General features: G+C 31.3%; 4 protein-coding genes across 4 annotated transcripts; 3 read left to right on the plus strand and 1 right to left on the minus strand.

Annotated features, from left to right (window-relative positions):
* Positions 1–85: 85 nt before the first annotated feature.
* On the plus strand, positions 86–930 carry LOC8259868 (mitochondrial zinc maintenance protein 1, mitochondrial). Its single transcript, XM_002523037.4, has 2 exons — positions 86–406; positions 647–930. The coding sequence occupies exons 1-2, from the start codon at positions 166–168 to the stop codon at positions 721–723; spliced, it is 318 nt and encodes a 105-aa protein (XP_002523083.1). The 5' UTR covers positions 86–165; the 3' UTR covers positions 724–930.
* A 383-nt stretch (positions 931–1,313) lies between these two features.
* On the minus strand, positions 1,314–5,288 carry LOC8259869 (peter Pan-like protein). The gene is made up of 7 exons (XM_002523038.4): positions 5,104–5,288; positions 4,444–4,626; positions 4,017–4,247; positions 3,624–3,713; positions 3,350–3,537; positions 2,639–2,832; positions 1,314–1,816 (listed from the first exon to the last, which is right to left on the minus strand). Exons 1-7 carry the CDS (start codon positions 5,119–5,121, stop codon positions 1,695–1,697), a joined length of 1,026 nt encoding a protein of 341 aa, XP_002523084.1. The 5' UTR covers positions 5,122–5,288; the 3' UTR covers positions 1,314–1,694.
* A 2,849-nt stretch (positions 5,289–8,137) lies between these two features.
* On the plus strand, positions 8,138–9,145 carry LOC8259870 (pectinesterase inhibitor 6). Its single transcript, XM_002523039.4, has one exon. The coding sequence runs from the start codon at positions 8,367–8,369 to the stop codon at positions 8,958–8,960; it is 594 nt and encodes a 197-aa protein (XP_002523085.1). The 5' UTR covers positions 8,138–8,366; the 3' UTR covers positions 8,961–9,145.
* Positions 9,146–18,206: 9,061 nt separating this feature from the next.
* On the plus strand, positions 18,207–21,875 carry LOC8259871 (UDP-glucuronic acid decarboxylase 2). Its single transcript, XM_048377026.1, has 6 exons — positions 18,207–19,157; positions 19,466–19,545; positions 19,658–19,741; positions 19,844–19,918; positions 20,637–20,729; positions 21,284–21,875. The coding sequence occupies exons 1-6, from the start codon at positions 18,383–18,385 to the stop codon at positions 21,509–21,511; spliced, it is 1,335 nt and encodes a 444-aa protein (XP_048232983.1). The 5' UTR covers positions 18,207–18,382; the 3' UTR covers positions 21,512–21,875.
* The last annotated feature ends 125 nt before the right edge of the window (positions 21,876–22,000 follow it).

A 22,000-nucleotide genomic window follows, 5' to 3' on the forward strand; every position in this document is an offset into this window, starting at 1 on the left:
TTTTTTTTTGTTTAACTTGGGTTGGCACTTGGCGGAAAATAAATAAAAATATATAAATTAAACGATGTCGTTTTTTTCTTAGCATTTATTATTAATCGTATGCGTATCGAGCTGAAGCGAGCGAAGGCGGTACCAAGAAAGAATCGTCGAGAAAGTTGAAGAGAAATGGTGAGAGGTGAAGCATTGACCGCATACAGATCGTTGCTGCGAGCAACTCGTAAATCTTTCGCTGGAGATACAATGATGCTTAACGCATCTGCATCTGAGGTCAGGAAGAAATTCGAGGAGAATCGTCACGTGACCTCCGACACTCAGATCCAAAAGCTCCTCGAGGAAGCACGCGAAGCCTCCGAATTCATCTCTACCATGATTGTCCAAGCCAAGCTTAATGATCGAGGCGGCTATGGTATAATATCATTACTCTTAACCCTTCCTTTTTTCCTCTCTTATTTTGTTTTATACCTATGACACTCCTGATATATAACGCACACCGCGTGCTCGTTAAATTGCTTTTGTTCCAAATATGATTTTTCTGCATTAGCAATTAACAAACCAAGAAATTTAAAATATACAATAACAAAAGATTGATCTGTTAATTAGGAATGAATACTAATCTAATTGGGAATGCCAATGCTGATTGCTACAGAGGTGAAGCTTGATAAAGAGCACGCTGGAGCAACACTTGAGGTTCCGTCCGAAGAGATTCTTAAGAAGTCGGTATAAACTAAGCAAGAATGGCTGCTTATACATAAGCTTTTAACGAACATTCTGTTAGGAGCTACTTGAGAAAGATTTGTCAATTTTTTTGAGTTATTGAGGTCTACCATTGAATCTAGTAAAGTTCCATTTGTATGCCATTTGTCTTCTGCACTAGAAATGTTGTTACGAATAACCTTTTCATTAAGAGTTTTAGCTTTTGCCTTGTGTTCAGCTACTTCCTGTTTGTGGTACTACCTGTTGCACTTTGCAACCCTCGCCATTGACATTCGCTAAAGGCAGTTGGTTTAGGTCCAATTCAGTGCACGCCTCTGCGTTCATCTCTACCATACCCAGCGCGTAATGCCTTTATGACCCTCCCCGCTCCGTCTCTATTCTGCTTTTCCGAGCATTGATCACTAGGACCATTCTTCCGTATATTTGGCCTCAATAACTACAGAAGCATTTTTCCTAATTTTATTATCAAAAAAATAACAGATCATGTTTGCAAATTATATAAGAATCGAACTTAAATTTAATTTTTTAAGAAATATATAATTTTTAATAAATAATAAATCTCGACTATTAATTTTGAATCAATAATCAAGGTTAGTATATAAAAATGAACCATCAAACTTAAATTGGAAACTTGAGAGATGCCTATCAATTTTCAATTTGCATACAGCACTTGGCGACCAAGAAAGTATGTTTTTCCTATGCTTTTTTCTGGGCATTTCAAATTACAAAAGGTTACAGCTTTCTCAGTACCATCGAGAAAGATATCCCGAGGCCAAGCATCTTTTCGCAAAGTAATTAATCTATGTAAACAAGATTATATATGATACCGCAGCTCTATTACTATTTCAAAACCTTAACGAAAAAAAATATATCCCTCTGCACGACAACTGCTCATCTGGGCACATTCATCTTCTGACCACATTTTTCAAAACCACCAACATTGACGTCATTTATGTGCATGCTCTGGAAAATAATTTTCTTTAGTCCCTGTGTTCCTCGTTTTCTTCAAGATCCTCATCCTCATTATCATCACTGTGATTCTCTTCAGAGTCCTCTTGATTTTTATTTTCATCTTGCTGCTTTGTCTTGTCACTGGTAGTGCCTGAATAAGTCAAATGAAATAAAGACCCCAGCTTGATAACCAATTCTTGGTAGAAATAGTTTCAACAGCAGGAAAAAAATATTTAAGATAAACTATGGCTACAATTTAACAGGAAAGGAACCAGTATTCTCAAGTAGAACCTAGTAGCTAACCAGCAAATGCAACCTCTTCCAGCTATCTTAAGTAAGTCACTAATTACCTAGTGCATGTGAGGCCATAGACTTTACTATTTCAGGAAAGTAGATGGAAGATAAAAGGGCTCCAGACATCTCAGTAGACATAGAAGAAGAAAGTAAAACCAGAGAACTGGGAGTGAGATGGAAACTCAAAAACTGGAGGAAGATGAGCAATGATAATGGAATGGAGCTAGAAGTAACTTTATCAATATGAAGCAGAAAAAGTAGAAATAGCATTCTACTGGATGAAAATTAAGAAGAGTAATTAAATCTCATTCACTGAAGTTCAGAAGCATGCCAGTGGAACTCATACGTGAGACGTATTTTGACTTAAATCACATCTATGTACTCTGTTGAGCATACTTATATAAAGAGATAGTAATGCTCAAGAATGGGGATAATTAACGTGGTTTAATATTCAGGATAGCTGAGTTCTGAGAAAGAACGAGCAGTATAATGCACACACCCACTAAAGAAAGAAAGAGCTGAAGGAACGGTAAGCCAAAGAATGTCGAAAGAGGCACGCATAATTAATATCATCTCAACAAATAGGTATCTGATAGATAGCCTATCGCTGATCACAGCAGAAACTATTTTCCAAATACCCAGCTGTAATACAATGCAACAGGCTGCAAAGTAAACATACCATATTCATTAAAGATGAGAGCACCAGAACACAATCCTTCCTCAACCTTAATGAGTTGCAGAGTCATTCTGGGTCCGAGTTCCTGAAGTTTGACAGCACTTTTTGTAGAGGCTCTATTAACTCTACTAAGATCATTAGCCAGGGTCACTGTTGCTGCTTCCTCATCTGCTTCACTTTCTGATCCATAACCAGACCTGGAAAGAACATACCAAAATCAACAAAGAAAAATGACAATCCAGAGTTGCCAATGATCACAAGCATCACCAACTATGAGCAGTTTACATCCTTGTTTACCCTGTTCTTTTTTTTCTACCAGTTTGATTATCAGTAGATTATAGAGATACAAGGTTATAGTTAATCAACAACAGTTCACCCATCACTTAAAATCTAAAATACGAAAAAGTTCACAGCAATCAAGGGCTCCCAACTTTTGAAATCCTTGTTTCCATTTATCACATAATGGCAACGACAACTGTAGTGACAAAGGGAAAAGAATGCAGTTTGATATCTTAGTCAAAAACTTGTGGAGGAAATATCACCTCTTACTTTGCTTACTTATTCTAGTTAAGCTGATACAGGGCAGTTCATGATCATTGTCCATATCAAATATAAACTACAAAAATAAGTAATTTTAGAGGTTGTTATGCTCTATTCTATATGTTGCTTTATGCCTCAACTCCATAAAATAAATAAATCAATAAGCATCCTTACTTGGTGATAAAGTCGCTCACATCTTGGTGACCACTGAGATTAGGGACTTCGTGGTTCTGCACAAACTTTCTGATTCTTCGGGTGACACCCACAGGTTGGAGTCTAATGGAATAATGCCGGAAATCAGTATGTTTTGTATCCTTGTTATACGTAAGTAAAACAATTCTCTGGCAAGAGGAAAGTTTGACCTGATACATCCCGAAAAAATAAGCTATGAGAAATAGAAATATTTAACTGAATTTAACAATTACATGTAACTTGTTTAGGCACTTACAGTGTTAACATCAATGGCTGGGAAGATATTCTGAAACATTATAGCTGTGAGCTTCAAATGTTGTTCTGAACCAAAACCAGAAAGAACAATCTGCAAAAAGAAAATAAAAGTCAAGTTTGGAACTAAACCCATTTACAACGTGAGCAACTATGTAGATTACAAAAATAAAAGTAAGAACGAGAACTAGATCTTCTGAATTGAAATCTATGGGATTTCTAGAAAAATCACTTTGATGGCAAGTTAAAGTTGGTCTTAGATTGTGTTGTCATCAGAATTTATCACTAATACTCAGATATAGAATCAGGAAAACCACAATCTCCAGCAAACAAAGCCAATCACAAATAATATTGCTTACAATAGAGTATCTCAATTTTCAAATGGAAGAACATATACCAAGGGAGGATTTTTAAAAAGATCCTGAGGGCATCGAGGGCGCAGTTGTGACTGAGCAACATCAAGTGCTGTTGAGTACTCAAGTATCTTAAATGTAAGAGTTGGCCCCTGCGGGGTCCTTGCAACCCTCAGATAAGGTGCAGTGGCAGTTTTTGACAACATAAGAAAATGTGTGACGCCCATAGGCCCTGCAACATTTAAAAAGTCTCTCAGAGTATTTCGCTTCTTCTCCTGCAACCAAATTAGAAAAAGGAAAAAAAGAATCAGATATCAACAGTAACAATAAAGTAGATAATGGTGACGGAGAACTTCGAACTTCCGGCGCTCTTTTTCGATACAAATAGTCTGCACTAAAGTCAGATACTTGTTTCTGATCAGTTGTATCTAATAAATAAATGGGGAAAATGACAAGGAAACTATGCGTTACCTTAAGGTTGAGAGCTGTATAGGGAAGCATGAGTTTTCTTAGGTCCATCTGAAGTTGCCTGAGAGGACCAGGTAACTTCCCTCTGGCAAATACAAAGCTCTTTGGGATCTTATCACCAGTAATATGATCCACATTGCCATGTTCCTTTTTCACAATTGGCTTCGCAGCAAACTTCCTCTTCTTCTGTATTCAAAAATAACCACAATCAATCATGCGCGAGTGAACATATTTGCAAGCCTAACAACATTCGCTGTTAGTTTCAGCTCATTTGGACCAAGAAAATTAAGGTTTCAATAAGTAATTCAAACCTAACAGATGAGACAAAATCTTGAAGAAATTAAATTTCAATTAAACAAAAAAAAATCGACATGAAGAATTAGTCAGTAGGATTTGTTTTACTAAGAACCATTCATGCTGCAGTACCTATTTACTTATCTTCTTTACAGAACCAGAACTTTAAAGGAATAAAATTACTAAGCTATATGTAAATTAGGATCAAATGCAGAGCAAAAACGAGAAACCGTGTGTTTTGGACATGTGCTCTAAATTTCTCTTCTGTAATTTGAAGAAAAGAAAAACAGGAAACTCAAAATTCAAATGGGAAATGGCGATGGTATATAGCTTAAACAAAACCGAAAAGGAATAATTGAATTTACTCACACTTTGAACACGAGCCATCTTCTTTAGAGACCAGCGAGAGAAAGCTTTTGAGTCTTTCTGGTTAATAGCTATTGGAAATTAACCAGCAATAAACACAAGTACAAAAGCGTTAGGGTTTAGCTGGATTGAGGGTTTTGGGGTTTTTCTTTTGTTTTCTGAGGGGATGGGTTTTTCCATTTTTTGGTTAACTTGGGTTGGATTATTATTTGCTCTATTTGGGTTAAGCCCAGCAGAGTATTTTGGTATTGATATATCAATCAGCCCAAAAGCTACTATTAACCAATCCTTTTTTTAATCAAAATATTAAGTAATCCTTTTATTTCTATTTTATTTATTTATCTGAGAAATTATTCTACTTTAAGGTTCGCTATGGCCTCAATTAAACAGAAATTTTATATTTTAATTTTATTTGTTAACTGTGATTGAAAACTCTAACTTCAAAATCTGAAATCATTTTAATGCTACTGAGCCAAAAAAATGAATGAGTGGTTGTTTTAAGGAAAAATATAAAAATAAATACTCATCTTTTTAATTTTATTGTGTTAAAATATAAAAATATAATTTTTTAACTTCTTTATTATATTTGGGTAACACAATTGAAAAATAACTAAAAAATAATTGAAAAACAATCGCTGTAAATTTTTTAAAAAGTTAAAATATTATTTAAAAAAAAATATATATATATATATATATATATATATACAGAAAAAATAATTATTTTTTATTTTTTTTGTTAATTTTATTAATATTTTTGAAAATTCTTTTATTTTAAAGATAATTAAAATCAAATAAATTGATTTTAGGCTTTTCTTTGATGGACCTGATATCTGACCCATTCACTTTTTCCTTTACTGTAAATTTATTAAAAACAAGATTCGCATCAGACTTATAGCCCAATTGCCAACAGATCGGATCACCTCCATAAAACCAGTTAGCAATATTCTTTTCTCAAATTATATAGCTAGTCATCAATGATTCATAGTGCCTCTAAACCAATCCTTTCCTCCTCACAATTCTAATGATGGCAATCAAATAAGAATGTGTTTGATCTTGCTGGGTATAAGGTTAGTCCTTCAAGGGTTACATTTGTATTAACTTTCTTCAGATGGTCTCCCTGGTATTTTATAGGGGTAGCATTGATCTCTGTTATAACTGAGGTGGTCCTAAACTATAGGAAGTTGTGGGAACCAATTTTGTAGGGGTCGTGTGTCATGGACGATGGAAGTAGAAGTTCACATCGTTTGGCTACAGCCGAATTCTCAATTTGTCTAGAGAGTCATCTCTAGACTAGTTCCCACGAGCAAACAAAAAAAATATTTATTTCAAAAGTATACCTCTATTTATACATTAAATATAATTACTTAAACATTTACATATTATCTAGTATTGAATTATAGAACAATAATACATATGTATTATTTATTTATTCAATTGCAATATATAGATTTAAAATATGTATGAGTAATCTTCTAACTAAATTTTTCATTTATTATCAAAGATAAAATTATATTTCCTGCATTGTAAACTTAGTTTGATGATAACTGCATATTTCAACTTAAGTAAAGTCTCAAACTCGCATTCGTAACTTAAAAGAAGAAGTTTAAAAATTGTTCAATTGTAATTATATAATTTAAATTTGTTTGTCTATAACTTTTTTTAAAAATTATAGTTAGATATTAATTCTCACTTTAAAATGCAGTTTTGGTATAAAGTATAGTTAGAAAACCTTAAGCTAATTTTTTGGACAATCAATCTTTTGGAAAGATATCCTTCTTAAGAAGATTTCATCACCAAGCAAATTGCTAAAAGATAGTGTATTATAATATTATATGCCTAATCAAGAAGAGGGCCACTGGTGCAGAAGTTGGTGAAATGATTTATTATCTTCATGTGGAGTAAATGATTTAACAGAATCATGTGATTTCGAACCTAAATGGATATGATTACGATCTTCCTTTTTTTCCTGTAGACTCAATAAAGTAAGGATTTTTGGCCCAAATCCAATTTTAGAAACCCGGCAACAAGAAAACCACTTCACCTGACGGCACCCTGTGACACAATAATCTTTCTTCCCCGTTACCACACTCTTCGTCGGTTTTTTTCCTATTGGGTACCAGTCTCGTCATTATTAATTATGTTTTGCTATAAGTCTTTACATTCCTTCAGCAATTAGCATCCCCATACCATTAATTAGAGTTTGCTTATTATATCTTCAATGCTCCTACCATGACATTTGAGATGGATGCCCATTGTAATAAGAATTGCTATAATTATCCTTCATTTCTTTTTGTTTTTTTTTTTTTTCTAAAAAATAAACATGACAATTCACATGATGCATTTGCTGGTTTATTTGTAATCAAGAATCATATAAAATAAAAATGAATCTTTAGAAATTACTACTAAAGATGTCAGTAGCTTAAATTAAAGACACGGGTCTTATTTTGTGAATATATTAAAATAGGAGATAAAGAGTTATAATTCTCTTAAAACCTTTTGTTAAAATCTCAATTTCTATTTGTATTTCATCAAAAATAGTTTTTTTTATTCAAATATATCTTTTTTTTAAAGCTTCATGATTTTTTATTTATAAAAAGTCCAATAAATTATGAATTACATATTAAGAGATGATCATTATTCTATATTTACTGTAAAAATAATAGCTCACCTAATAAAGAAATAAAGATTTAAATTTAAGACATTTTATTTTAAAAATAAATATTTTTATCAATTAGCTAGGTGTCAAGTGTGGACTATGAATTATTTTTTATATTCAAATTAATTGAAATGTAATTTTTTTTCATGTAAAAGGGATATCTAAACATATATTTCCTCATCCTAAATCTATGACGAACTCACCTGCCTATTCACATGTTATTCACCATCCAAACCTAAATATTTCATCCCACAGCCCCACTCAAATCCCCCCCTTCTTTATGACACTCACCAGCCTCTTGCTTTTCTATCAAATTCTACAGTTAAAAAGTTCTCACCCTTCCAGATCAGCCTTAGATCGACCTTCCTTATAAAGCCCACCCTACAGAGAAAATCTTAACTCTACTCTTTGAACAGCACATAGAAAAGCAAAGAAAATGTCCCTCTCCTCTACTTCTCCTATCATTCTTTAAGATCATTTGCATAGGTACCTATACGATCTCAATCAATTAGGACCTCATTTTATTCTTCATTTCTCTCCAACTATTTTCAATACTTCTCCTATCAGCCCTTTCTTTTTCAAATCCTTCATTGCATATATAGGTGCTGAAATGAGGCCTGCCTATGTTTTCTTTGTCTTGCTATTCCTTTCATGGGCAGCAAATGCAATAAGCTGGGGTTCCAAAACTAATGGTGACACTTATGTTAGAGATGCATGTAGTGTGACTAGGTATCAGGACCTCTGCCTTCACTCACTATCATCATTTTCACAAGTGGCTAAAAGAAGTCCTAGCATATGGGCAAGGGCGGGTGTCTCAGTCACAATAGGTGAGGCTAAAAACATTACCCAGTACTTGAACATATTGAAGAGAAATAAGATCATGAAAGGCAGAAACAGAATTGCCCTATCAGATTGCATCGAGTCTTTCAGTGACACCATTGACAATCTTCACAAATCACTTGGGATTCTCAGAAAGCTTGATGCTGCCAGCTTTGATGTTCAAATGGGTGATGTAATTACTTGGATGAGTGCTGCACTTACAGATGAAGAGACTTGCTTGGATGGTTTTCAGGAGCAAAAGACCATCAGTAGGCAAGCTAGAGTCCTTCTGAATAGGGTTTCAAGAATCACTTACCTCACTAGCAATGCACTGGCTCTTGTAAACAAACTTGCATCCACTGGTTTGGGTAGCCTTACTAATTAGTATTCCCATAAGTATTAGGAGGAAAATTATTTGGTCATAAGATCATATAATGTTAATGGAATAAGCAAGATAATTAAACCAAGCTATATATATACACTGCAGGTGTTTTTGTTTGGTTGTTAATTAACAGTTATGAGCACGTTCTGTTTCTCTGTACATATTTATATATGTAGCCAATTCTAATCCCTTTGTTTGTCCTTAATGTTTTTACAAATTTCATCGTGGACAAAATTTCCACCTGGAAAATGATTCAGTAAGCTCATGCACATGTAATCAAGGGATTAATTTCATGTACAAGTTTTATATCAGAGCCAGCGACAGACAAGAAATATCCAAAGAAATGGAATAAAAAAATAATCAAATTGGATGAATAGGCTGGCGGTCACTAATTATCTAATAATATATGGCTGTATCTTGCATCTGTTCATCTTACTCGCGCACTATACTAGACTAGAATGGCCATTTAATAATCAAGAGAAATAATTTTGACTTTCTTCTTTGTCCTTTCTCAAAAGAAACTTTCTTCTTTGACGATATTAGTGATATATGATTTCAACTGAGTAAGTAAATTTATTTGACCTGGTAACTTTTGTATCTATACTATACCAAATGCTTTGTAATTTGCAGCCTCTTCAGCTGTTTCAGTAAGCAGCATTTGCTAGGGGACCATGTCCATGATTCATGGTTGCCATCAAACAAAATGATATATGCCTGCTGTATCATTGTACTGCAACCATACTCAAATTCATGCCCACACAAAAGTGTCTACTGTGAACCACAAGAAGCTCCGCCTGATACCTAAGCTGGAGAGATGTAGCACTATTTTTGTACTATAACTTAAAACTGATATCTACAACAAGGTGTGCAGATTAAGTTTCTATATATATGTACTCGTCTTTTTCCTCTTCATCCCATATTACAGCATTTTCGTGTATTTGGAAAATCTAAGAAAGTTTCTCCATTCTGTTGCCACGAGAACTGCCCCAAATGCCAATTTTATCTCGAGGAACGTACGTTTGGGGAGGTTGCCAAGCCCTTTGGGTTAAGCTTAAGCTGACCATCAAAGCCCATTACGTATCTGACCAAACACTCGCCTATCTTGTGGTGGTACCAACTCTATCTATAACATTTCAAACTAAAAACAAAAAGGAAAGGGAAAAGGCGAAGAGAGTCATCTTTGTCCGCATATAATTTTGGGAATTTTTTTCTGAAATTTTGAAAATAATAAAAAATATTATTTTTATTGTATTGTTCTTTTAGAAAAATTATTATATTTCTATTTGTTAAAATATTGCACTCTGATTATTTTCGATTACTTTTTAATTGTTTTTCAACTATTTTTATTATTTTTCAGTTATTTCTTAATTATGTTTTAATTTTTTTTATATATTTTATTCAAGAATAACTAACAGGTAAAAAAATTAAAAATGTTAAGAATTATTTTTGAATATATTAATACAATAAAAATAGAAAAATAAAAAAAATCGTAAACTTTATAAGAATAAGAAAATAATAGCTAATTATGATATTTTTCCTGTCTTTGTGATGATCTCCAACCCACTTGTCAAACATGCTACATTCAAACACTCTAATTCATGTGTACAAGAAAGAAGAAATTTCACGGCCATTATTTTCTTAAACTTAAAATTCTATTTATATAGTTTTTTACATTTCATCAAAAATACCACTAGGATACCTAAAACATGCTGAAATAATATTTTTTCTAACTGAGATCAATGTAAAGTCATATTTTATTTTATATTTTTATTATTTTTTAAAATTTTATCAGAAAAAAATACTAAAAATTTATTTATTTTGGCTTATATTATTATAATTTTTCTAAAAATCTTATATAAAATAATATACTAAAAATATATTTAAAAGATATTGAAAGAATATTATTTTTAAGTTGTACTATTGTAAATTTAGTTTCTATTTTATATTTTTTTTATTCTTTTAGAGTTTCATTAAAAAAAATAATAAAATCATATCTAAAAATATCAAAAATTTATTATTTTAATTGTGTTATTATAAATTTTCTTTCTAGAATCTCGGCAAAGGAAATATACTAAAAAAATATTATTTTATCTTTCAAAGCAACTAAATGAAATAAATTTATAATTTTTATTTTATATTATATTTGGTATTTATGAATTAAATTATTTTATATATTTTTATAGTAACTAGTGTGTTTATAAAAATATATTAACTACACTTTAAAATATATAAAAATATATAATTAAAATAAAATTTAAAAATTATTTAACTGTGATAAAAATATATTAAAAATATTAATAGAATATAAAAAAAGAAAGTATAAGACAGTTCCAAAAGAATATATACATAAATTTCGTTTAAAAAATTAGCCATAAAAATAAAATTTTACCGCGGTTTCCTGTAAATATGTAAAAGTTGTCAATTGCTTGGTTAACCAAAATCCTCCACTACCCATTTTCATTGCCAACGTCTTACTACATACGCTCTTGGCACAACATAAAATATCCACATTGTTGATCAAAAGAAAAAAAAAAAAAAAGGGAGGGGGCTACGATTGGATGATCCAAGCAGCCACTGCATGACATTTGTCAAGTGAAGATATAAGCAGTTTAAATAGACATATAAATGCAGCAACAAATTAAAATCGTCCAATATATAATTTTACCTATGCTTTACCACTTTAAGCTTTAATATCTTTTAACTATTATTTTAATTTACCGTATTTTTAAATTTTGCTTTTTCACCTTTTCTATCTTTCAACTTTTTTCACTTTTTTATGTATATATATACATATACTTTTTATATTTTTATTTACTTGAATGATGCAACATTAAATAAAATTAAAAATAGATGCATAATCATAAAAAATTAAAAATATCAAAATTGAATCAGCAAAATTTGATGATGAAGTCATATATTTTAACCGAATTAAAAATGATTGGTTAATGGGTAGGTGTATTACGGGCCTCTTGTTGATGCTGTCATTATTGTCCATTGACCTCGGAAGCCAACTTCACGAGCCGTGCAAGTGTAACGTGGACCATTTTGCATTTCTTTTTTTTTTTTTTAACTTTTTTGACAAATAAGAAAATGATATTTTTAAAATATTCTAATGCAGTGTATGGTTAAAATTTATATGTTAAATAAAGTAAAAATCAATAAAATTGTGTAATTATTTAGTAGGAAAGTTAAAATTAGATCTATTTCAATTCATGATACAAGTTGGGGAGGATAAAGAGGGCCTTTGCCCAAAAGATTTATCTCACTGGTGCAAGAGGACAATTTAGTTAGCGGACTGATTGACAAGCGTGGACCGTCTTTAAAAGAAAACATTTTTCTAGAGGTAGTAAATATAATATGGTGGAGAGATCTTTCATCTTTTCTTTTTCTTTTGATAAAGGGTCAAGTATCCCCATTATTTGTAGCTCGTGATTAAATAATTTTAATTTTACTATTTTAATAAATAAATTTATAATTTCTAAAAATATATTTATCATATTCGTTATTTAAATTAGTTAAATAAGTAAAATTTAAATAAATTTTAATTTTAATTAAATTTTATACATATTTTATCAAAAAAATCAAATTAATAATTATTATCTTTATTATTTCCGTCGATTTTATTAATCAATTATTAATACTATTGCTATTAGTTTTATTTATTTAATCAAAATTTAAATTTATTTAGTCTTCAAATAAAATTTATATATTTATTTATTAAAATATTTAAAATTAAATTTACTTAGCCCTGAATTATAAGTCCAAGGATATCTTTTGCCCTTTGTTTTTTTTTATTATTAAAAATCGTTATAGTTTTTATTCAATCGTGCCATTAACTTTAGCGCCATTGGCATTATGATTTTGCACACATAAAATTAAAAATATATTATTTTCATTTGTACCCCTTTTTTCTTTTGCACACCCTTGACATATGCTCAAGAGATTCAGATTCTTTTATGGAAGTATTTAAATAATTATATGCCATTTCTCTATATTCATTTTCTTGCTACTAAAATACAAAATGAATAGATTGATAAAATGTGATTATTATTATACTAATTTAAATTTTAAATAACAAATATTTTCGCTTTCATAAAAGAGAGAAATTAGTTTTTAAGAGATTAAAATAGATTATTTCTACAATTTAATATGTACCTGAAATTTTTATAAGAAGTTTGATATATGAAACTTAATTAATATAAAATATAAGTTATTTTAAAATTTCTATACAAAAGATATGCGATCTAGATTGATATGAATACAAGTTATAAAATCCAATAAACAGGATTAGGTGACAAACAAAAACAATACAATAATTATTAGAGAAAGTAATGCATATTTAAAAAATGGATGTTGGTGAAGGTTGGTGTCCGAGCCGGCGGCAATGAGAAAAAGAAAAGGGCGTGGAGAAACGTGGGAAATGAGTAATGGAAGACGACACGTGTAAGGCAGAGGGTCAACGTTGCTTAAGAACGAATGCTGTTACGACGTGCAATTGAAGAAGTCCTATCGTTGGGGCCCCATGCATCAACGATCTCACTGTCTCCATGCAAGTTCGCACTAGTCATTGTCGTACTATATTGAGCCAACGACCAGGAAAGCGCAGCCCTTCTTCTTCTTCTTCCCCCCCCCCCTCCCCTCTCTTCCTTAAGGGACCCGATAAAACTATTTTTAATATAAACTAATGTCTTCCAAATCAAATAGTGACCCAATCAGTAGAAGTGTGATTTATCGGTTTATTTGATTGAATTAGTTGAATCATTAATCTAATAAAAACTGATTTATTATTATTATTATTATTATTATTATATTACAAAATAGTAAATTGATATAATAATTTATTAATTAGTAAAAGTAAATGATTAATTAATTGATAGAATTAAGAGTCACTAGCGATTAAAATGTAAATGAGAGCATAAAACTATTTAGCATCAAGATAGCCACTACTTGAAAAATAATTATCAAGATAACAATTATTTAGGGCTTTTATTGCTGGGAAAAATGTAAAAATTATTTTTTGGGACATAATTAAATTGAAAATTTCTATAAAAGACTTAAAGATGGCAACGCAATTTACCAATTTAAAAAAGCATTCAACAGATTTTTCAATAGATCAAACATTTATTTTTTTAAGTCGGTTGTCAATCTATATTCAAAGTATTTATTATTCATATATTTTTTTTAAAATATCAACTTATTTATATATCTTTCAATGTATTTATTTTTACAATTGAGCAATAACTATTTAGTATTTTAAAAATTTAAATAAATATTTACATTGTATTTAGTTAAAATCTATAAAATATATAAAATTCATTTTTAAGTATAAAATTTATGTGTTTCGAATTAAATAAAAGTTAATTTAAAATTTTATATAATTAAATTTATGTGAAAATAATTATAGCTAAATTAAATTCTAATAAAATATGTAAAATTTTTAAATAAATTTTATATTAAATTATTTATATATTTCATAATACTAAAATATTTTTTTTAATTTTATTTATTTTTTACATATATTCTTTTAATAAAATAAATTATTCAATAAATCACAACTGTATACAACGTTAAAAAGTTTAAAAATGTCCAGATAAATCTAATTAAGAAGATAATAAGACATGGAAAATTGGTTCATGTACTTTATACATCTGGCAACCTCAACAACAAACAACATCCAATGGAGGATTCTTTTACTTTTAAAATCTTTATATATCAATCTTCTTTTACTGTTTACAAAGCAAATTAAAATATTTATTGTATTTATGACACTACTAATCAATTACTAATAACACAAATAATCAAATTTATTATAATATTGTCAATATTAAAAAATAGATTTTGGTGAGTGTTTAACGATGAAAAATTCACCTTCGCTTTTCAAGTTATGCACAAGAGCTGATTCTCCTCGTTAATTTTTTTTTACTTGGGAAAGTAATAATAACAGGCAACAATGAAATATTTGCTATCACTAAAAAGTTAAAATGGTATATAATACTTTCACTAAAATACCCTTTAACATTTTAAGATTAAAATGGTTAGTAAAAGTATTATACACCATATTAGATGGGCAAGAATTGATAAAATGTGAGATGTTTAATATTTTCCTAATAAATAATGATATAAAATTTTGTATAATTACTTTTATTTATGGATGACATGATACACGTCTAAATTTAAAATAAAAAAATATTTATTTTTTTTATAAAATTTAAAATATCCATGGCATTTATGAGACTACCAATCAGACACAAATAATCATTTATGGTAAAGTATCAGTATTAGATCTAGAATTTATGTTGTAAAATAACCAAAATCCAAAACTTGGTCAACAAGAGGAAGAAGCAAATCTGTGTTTACATGGAAAGAAACATAAGTGTTTGCACCCAACCGGTCATCCCTTAAACGTGAACCTCTCTTGTGGCTTAAGCTAATTGCACTTTTTAATTTTATTTAAATTGAGAGCATTATTTGTGGCTGCCTTCATCATGAAAAAGATGTCCATATTCAGGAAAGGTTATAGTAACGTAAAGTGGGTTTTGGCTTTAAAAGAATTGATGCACACTATAATATAAAAATTGTCTGATCGAGGAAACAAAAAGGAAAAAAGAAACGAAGTGCTATTGGCTGCAAGAATGCAAGTAACAGCAGAAACATATAATAAGAAGAAGAAGAAGTAGAAGCGGTTACATGTTAGGTTAGCCATAAAATGAGCTTCCAAATCACTCCAATGCTTCCACCAAATTGCCTCTGAGTAGCAGTTGCCCTCTCATTGACTTTTCATAGCTCATATGTGGGACGATTACACACCTCATGTTAATTCTTATTCGGACAATAGTTTTATAAATAATAAAATTATTTTTAATACGTGTTAAATTAGTGATTTTTAACTAGAAATTGTCATAAAATATAATCGACCAATATTTAATTTAATTGAATTTCTTTAAGCTATAAGTTTATTTTTTTCATTTTAAAAATATAGATAAAACACTTTATTTTTCAGGTGTTGTACAATTTATTGCATTTCAGGGACATAAGAGTACAAGCACCATTATTGGCATAATATAGGTAATGGCGCAACCAAAGAGTATATAATAATTTAATATAATTCAAAAAATTTATATCTGCAATCTCTTGTTGCGCGGAAGAAAAGCCATTTTTGAACAATAACTTTTATATAAATTATAATTTTCAAAAGGAGCACTGGTTCGAAGACTGAGATACTCACATTTTACATATTTAGCCATTAAATTTACATCTAATGGTCGAGATTTTATCATACGGAAAGAAATAGAAACACTTACAGAGGTAATGCATTTAAAAAGAAAAAAAAAGTGGCAAAATCTTTTCCTCTGTCCACGAAGGGATGGGAAAGAGAAGTTATGTTGGGGAGAAAGGCATGGTGTTAACAACTAACGAGATAAATAAAATAAAGCAAAGTGACTTCTTCTTCTTCTTCTTCTTATTCCATACATAAAGGGATGAAAAAGATAATTAGGCACGGTTGATAATACCAATTATTTCACCTTAATTTAATTTATTAAAATATTTTCATTTGATCGACCATATTTTAATTAAAAAAAAAACTTAAAACAATTCGAGATCTGCACTTAAAATATTTATCAATTTTGGAAGTCGAGATACTAATTAAAAGAAAAATCATCTGCTTAAATACTGTTTTATTGCACTCTAACAATTGCCAAACTAAAGATTAAAAATTCTAAACCCTTCACTCTACTTTCTTAGGGTCAAATCATTAACAAAAATATTAATCTGGACCAAATTGTTTTATTTATTTATTATTATTTCTGAAATCATATGGACCCAGTTGTTATTAACTGCAGTGGGCTAGTCAACAAAAGTGAGGTAAAAAAAATAGTGTGGTCGTATACTATTGGTTAAGCAGGGGACAAATAGTAAAGGTATTAGGCAACTGTACTAACATAAACATCAAATCCAGTCACCAAAGACCAAAATATTTTATGGACGATGACTTGTAACTAAAGCGACCACTAATAATAAAAGGAGGTATTGAAAAAATTAACAATAGAGTGACAATTTGACACGAATAGGAAATATAATCCGTATTGATGGAGCTAAATATTTAAATTGAGGGGGACCGACAGAGAAAAGTCCTCCAGAAGAAAACCAAAGAAGAATAATTAAATTTTTTAGAATTAGTTACAGTTACTAAATTTAAAAAGAATAAATAAATTTTTTAGATTAATACATGCAATATTTTCTAAACAAATTTATTATTTTTAATATTTTATTTTTAAAATTTATGTGTTTTAAATAAAGTAAAATCTAATCTAAAATTTTATATAATTAAATTTTTTAAAATTAGTTACAGTTACTAAATTTAAAAAAAAAATAATTTTTTGAATAAATTGTATATTAATAAATTAATACATACAATATTCTTTTTAAAAATTTTATTATTTTTATTTTTAAATTTTAATTAAATAAAGTATAAAATTTAATTAATAGATCTATTTATTTATTATTTTAATATTAATAATTTACTTTTTGCATTAATAGCGAGTGATGATGTGGTTAAAAATAAAGTTTAGTATATACAAAAATAGAAGATATTCCTTGAGACTTAATTCAGATGATGCGAGATTTGTGTCTGTTTTAGAAAGTGGAAACATTAAACTTAGACATTCAGTTCTGCATTAAGTAGATTATCACCTTATATCTTAATATAAATAAATAATTACGGCTTATCATGTTGTCCAGAGGCCTTGGTCTTCCATAAATAAATAAAAAAAATACCGTTCAAGCTTTTTAAATTAAAATAAAAATAAAAAAGAAGACAAAAACGGGCGTTTCTTTCTTTTATGGAAAAAAAGGTGATATTTCTATTCCTCAAGTGAGAGGGATGAATTTGGATCTATAGGCCAACAATTATTACCATTTAGCCCCTGAGTATTCTAATTTTGACCTAGTGAAAGCTGTACTTAATAAATAACAAAAATTAAATAAAAATAAAAGTCAAATTCGCCAACGTAGAAAAACGAATAAATGCAAAGTAATATAGTTGAATTAAAATAAAATTAGCACAAAGTTTTCTGCTTCAATTCGAATTAATTATGGCCAACCAAATTACCTAATATTCGAATCCCACCTAATGACAATTATTTACTTTTCAGAACAAAAGAAAAAACTAAAACGAAAAAAGAAAAAAAAAAAAGAGCATGGCGTTTTCGTAATTAACAGGCGAAGGAAACCTTCTTTAACTGTCTAACTCTCTTTAAATAACGAAGCGCCACCTCTGCCTCAACCGCACCAAGCCCGGTGTTGAGACGAGCGAGTCCATCTGAGCTCTAAACAAACAAACAAACAAGAGAAAAAGAGGAGGGAACGAAGAGAAAAAGAAAAGGAAAAAAGAGTTATCGTTGTTGATCTGATAATTTGAGTTTTCTATGGCGTCCGAATTGATTTTCAGAGGGCACGATGACGAGGGACATCATATGGCAGATGAGTACTCACCAAAACCACCGAAACGGTGGCTATCTGTGACTCGTCCGATTCGCTACGTCCTTCGTGAACAGCGTCTCGTCTTTGTCCTTGTCGGCATTGCTATCGCTACACTTTTCTTCACCGTCATCCCTTCGTCATCACCACCACCTAGGTCAACATACATCAACTACGACAAATACGACCCGATCTCTAACCCGCTCTCTCATTTCGACTCAGTGCCAGCTAGGCACAGATACTACGAGCCACTAGTGACTGGGTCAATGAATTCGGGCGGTAAGATTCCGTTAGGTCTAAAACGGAAAGGATTAAGAATCGTGGTAACGGGTGGGGCAGGGTTCGTTGGGTCCCATTTAGTGGACCGTTTAATTGAGAGAGGTGATAGTGTGATGGTGGTAGACAATTTCTTCACGGGAAGAAAAGAGAACGTGATGCATCATTTTAAGAACCCGAGATTTGAGTTAATCCGACATGACGTCGTTGAACCTCTTCTGTTAGAGGTTGACCAGATCTATCACTTAGCTTGCCCTGCATCGCCTGTGCATTATAAGCATAATCCGGTCAAAACTATTAAGACCAATGTAGTTGGGACTTTGAATATGTTGGGGTTGGCTAAAAGAGTCGGTGCTAGATTCTTGCTTACAAGTACTAGTGAGGTTTATGGCGATCCACTTCAACACCCTCAGGTCGAGACTTACTGGGGCAACGTTAATCCAATCGGTGCGTCCATTTTCGTTTTTCGTTCTTTCATTGCATTTCTGTTTTTCAATTATTTGCCGTGATCGCGCACGTTAGCTGGCCGTGATGCGTCTGGCTAACATGCGCTAGCCACTGTTTTGTTTTAGTGCTGGTGGCCGGTTAGAAGAATTCAGATGCTTGACCTCAGATCCGAGGGCGGAGAGTGCGGTCAAACAAGACGCGCAATTGGCGCGTCAAAAAGGGCGAAGGGTGCTCTAATAGTATACAGCTACTGTCTAGATCTGACAAAGTACTAAGGCTTGGGGTCCTTTTGTTTGAAAATGTGACAGGTGTCCGAAGTTGTTACGATGAGGGAAAGAGGACAGCTGAGACTTTGACAATGGATTACCACAGAGGAGCAGATGTTGAGGTTAGTCATTTTAATTTATAGCTTAATCTAAAAAAGCAAAAACTTTAATATATATATATATTTTATATTTACATTTAAATTTTATTTTTGTTGTTTTTTATATTTGTTCCAGGTCAGGATTGCCAGAATTTTCAATACCTATGGGCCCCGAATGTGCATTGACGACGGCCGTGTCGTCAGTAATTTTGTTGCTCAGGTGGGTTTTGTGAATTTTTTTTTTTCTTTTTACTTTTTATATTTTTAAATATTCACTCTTTTGATGATAGAAGTAGTGAGTAACTAGGGACATTGAGTGCAGGCATTGAGGAAGGAGCCTTTGACTGTTTATGGTGATGGGAAGCAGACAAGGAGTTTCCAATATGTTTCTGATTTGGTAAAACTTTATTCTTAATTTTAGAATGGTCGTTTCTCGTATGCTTTATTATTATTGCCTTTTTCTTTTGATTTTACTTTATCATTTGTATACATTAGTCCATTACTTAATTTTGATTTTGATTGAATTTGAGTACTTTAAATTCTTTCTTTTATATAGCATATCCCTGATGTGATATAGTATGATACCATTCAAAATCAAATGCAACTTTGCCCAAGCGCACGTGATCTATGACAAAGCAATAATGAAAAATTCTTAGGTTCAAATATTACCCCATATGCCCCAAGTTTTCCTGCTGTAACTTTTAAGCAAAGAATCAGATACCACATGCCATGTATCCATTTAAAGCCCTAACTGAGCTTGCGGGGTAGGTAATGTATAGTTTATTTCTGCATTATATAATCAAGACAATTCTTTTCCCCATATCATGTTGCTAACTGTTCATACTCTGCTTCAAAGTGGAATCCTCATGCCCTCCTGTGGATTTAATTGACGTTTATTTATTTTTATTTTCCCAAAGTAAATTGACTATGGAGTGATGGAACCTCTTTTTTAGTAGAAACATTGCACTTTCTTCGTACTAAAGCATATGTTGATTAGATTCAGTCCATATGCACTTAGGTATCCACGGTATCTCTTTGACTTTACTTGCTTATATTATACTGGCTGCTGCTTTGGATTTATTTAGACGTCCTGTTAAATTTGTATTTGATATTAGGTCGAAGGTCTGATGCGCCTTATGGAAGGGGAACATGTGGGGCCTTTCAATCTTGGTAATCCTGGTGAATTCACCATGCTTGAGCTTGCCCAGGTAAGTTTGTTTCTTTTCTGGTTCATATCCTATTTTTCTGTTGCTGGTTTCCTGGTGATTCTCATCATTTATTTTTATTGAAACAAAAACAATTCTTCATTGTTTCCCACATTGTCCTCCTACCTTAGGTCAGCACAACATATGGTGATCCTAACCTTTCTTTCTAATATTTAATTTTGTTGCATTGGGAACTGTAATTATGAGGAGTGGCTTCTGAATTGGGAACTCCTCCTTGTCAGTTGAATTTTTTTGTGTTGCCATTTCTTTGCGTCCTCTTCACTTGGTAGGCAAGCACCAGAGTTACGCCACAACATTAGTCTTTTAAATAGAGCAGTTTAAGAGAAGTTAGCTATTTTTGGAGATGCATTGCTTAATGGCCTCTAACTGGCATTGAGACAAGTTCATCTCCTATAATGTGTAACAAATTGGTTAGGATGAGTTTCGTGTTTCACATACAGAAAGACCACAGACTTATTATAGGATCTCTCTCATGGTTCAGTAATTTCGTTACCTTCCACAGAAAACTAAGTGGTCTCCTTTATATGTTTGTTTAGGTGGTCCAAGAAACCATTGATCCAAATGCAAGAATAGAGTTCAGGCCTAACACAGAAGATGACCCACACAAGAGGAAGCCTGACATTACAAGAGCAAAGGAACAACTTGGTTGGGAACCCAAGATATCCCTTAGGAAGGGTCTTCCACTAATGGTATCAGATTTCAGGCAACGCATATTTGGTGACCACAAGGACGATAGCAGCACCAGCACTGTGTCAACAGCTTAAGTTGGCATATTTCTTTTTCTTGTATTGAGCAGCAGCAGCAGCAGAAAGATAATTATTTGGCAGATAACCAATTTGTCTGTGGGCTTATGGCAGCAACAATATAGCGCAATGGTGGCAACAGCAGTAGCAGCAAATGACCTCCTTTATTCTATAAGAATGAACATGATGTTTCACAGTCAGCTTCTTAATATCCACATCTTTAATTTTTTGTTTTTTCTTTCTGTAACTTTTTCCTTCAAAGGGTAATAGACGGCGAACCTTGCAATTGAAACTACTTTTACTCTAATTTTGATGCCATTGATATATCTATATACTGCTCCAATGTATCAGTTTATATCAAATATATACTACGAATTTTCATGCATCACGAGCAACTTCGACTTTCTATTTCCAATCAGGAATTTAGAATTTTCACTGGGTTGTGGATTCTAAACATATATGTTAAACATAAAGTAGCAATCTAGACTGAGGGGACAGTTTTAATGATAA

Source organism: Ricinus communis, chromosome 1, assembly GCF_019578655.1.
Source record: "Ricinus communis isolate WT05 ecotype wild-type chromosome 1, ASM1957865v1, whole genome shotgun sequence".
Lineage (NCBI taxonomy): Eukaryota > Viridiplantae > Streptophyta > Magnoliopsida > Malpighiales > Euphorbiaceae > Ricinus > Ricinus communis.

Excerpts from the sequence above, each read along its gene's own strand:
- LOC8259868 (XM_002523037.4), top strand. The coding sequence starts at position 166 with ATGGTGAGAGGTGAAGCATTGACCGCATACAGATCGTTGCTGCGAGCA. Across the intron at positions 407-646 it reads TAATGATCGAGGCGGCTATG|AGGTGAAGCTTGATAAAGAG; the intron begins GTATAATATCAT and ends TGATTGCTACAG.
- LOC8259869 (XM_002523038.4), bottom strand. Across the intron at positions 4,248-4,443 it reads ATACAGCTCTCAACCTTAAG|GAGAAGAAGCGAAATACTCT; the intron begins GTAACGCATAGT and ends ATTTGGTTGCAG. Across the intron at positions 1,817-2,638 it reads TCTCATCTTTAATGAATATG|GCACTACCAGTGACAAGACA; the intron begins GTATGTTTACTT and ends TGACTTATTCAG.
- LOC8259870 (XM_002523039.4), top strand. The coding sequence starts at position 8,367 with ATGAGGCCTGCCTATGTTTTCTTTGTCTTGCTATTCCTTTCATGGGCA.
- LOC8259871 (XM_048377026.1), top strand. The coding sequence starts at position 18,383 with ATGGCGTCCGAATTGATTTTCAGAGGGCACGATGACGAGGGACATCAT. Across the intron at positions 19,742-19,843 it reads TCAGTAATTTTGTTGCTCAG|GCATTGAGGAAGGAGCCTTT; the intron begins GTGGGTTTTGTG and ends CATTGAGTGCAG. Across the intron at positions 20,730-21,283 it reads CCATGCTTGAGCTTGCCCAG|GTGGTCCAAGAAACCATTGA; the intron begins GTAAGTTTGTTT and ends ATGTTTGTTTAG.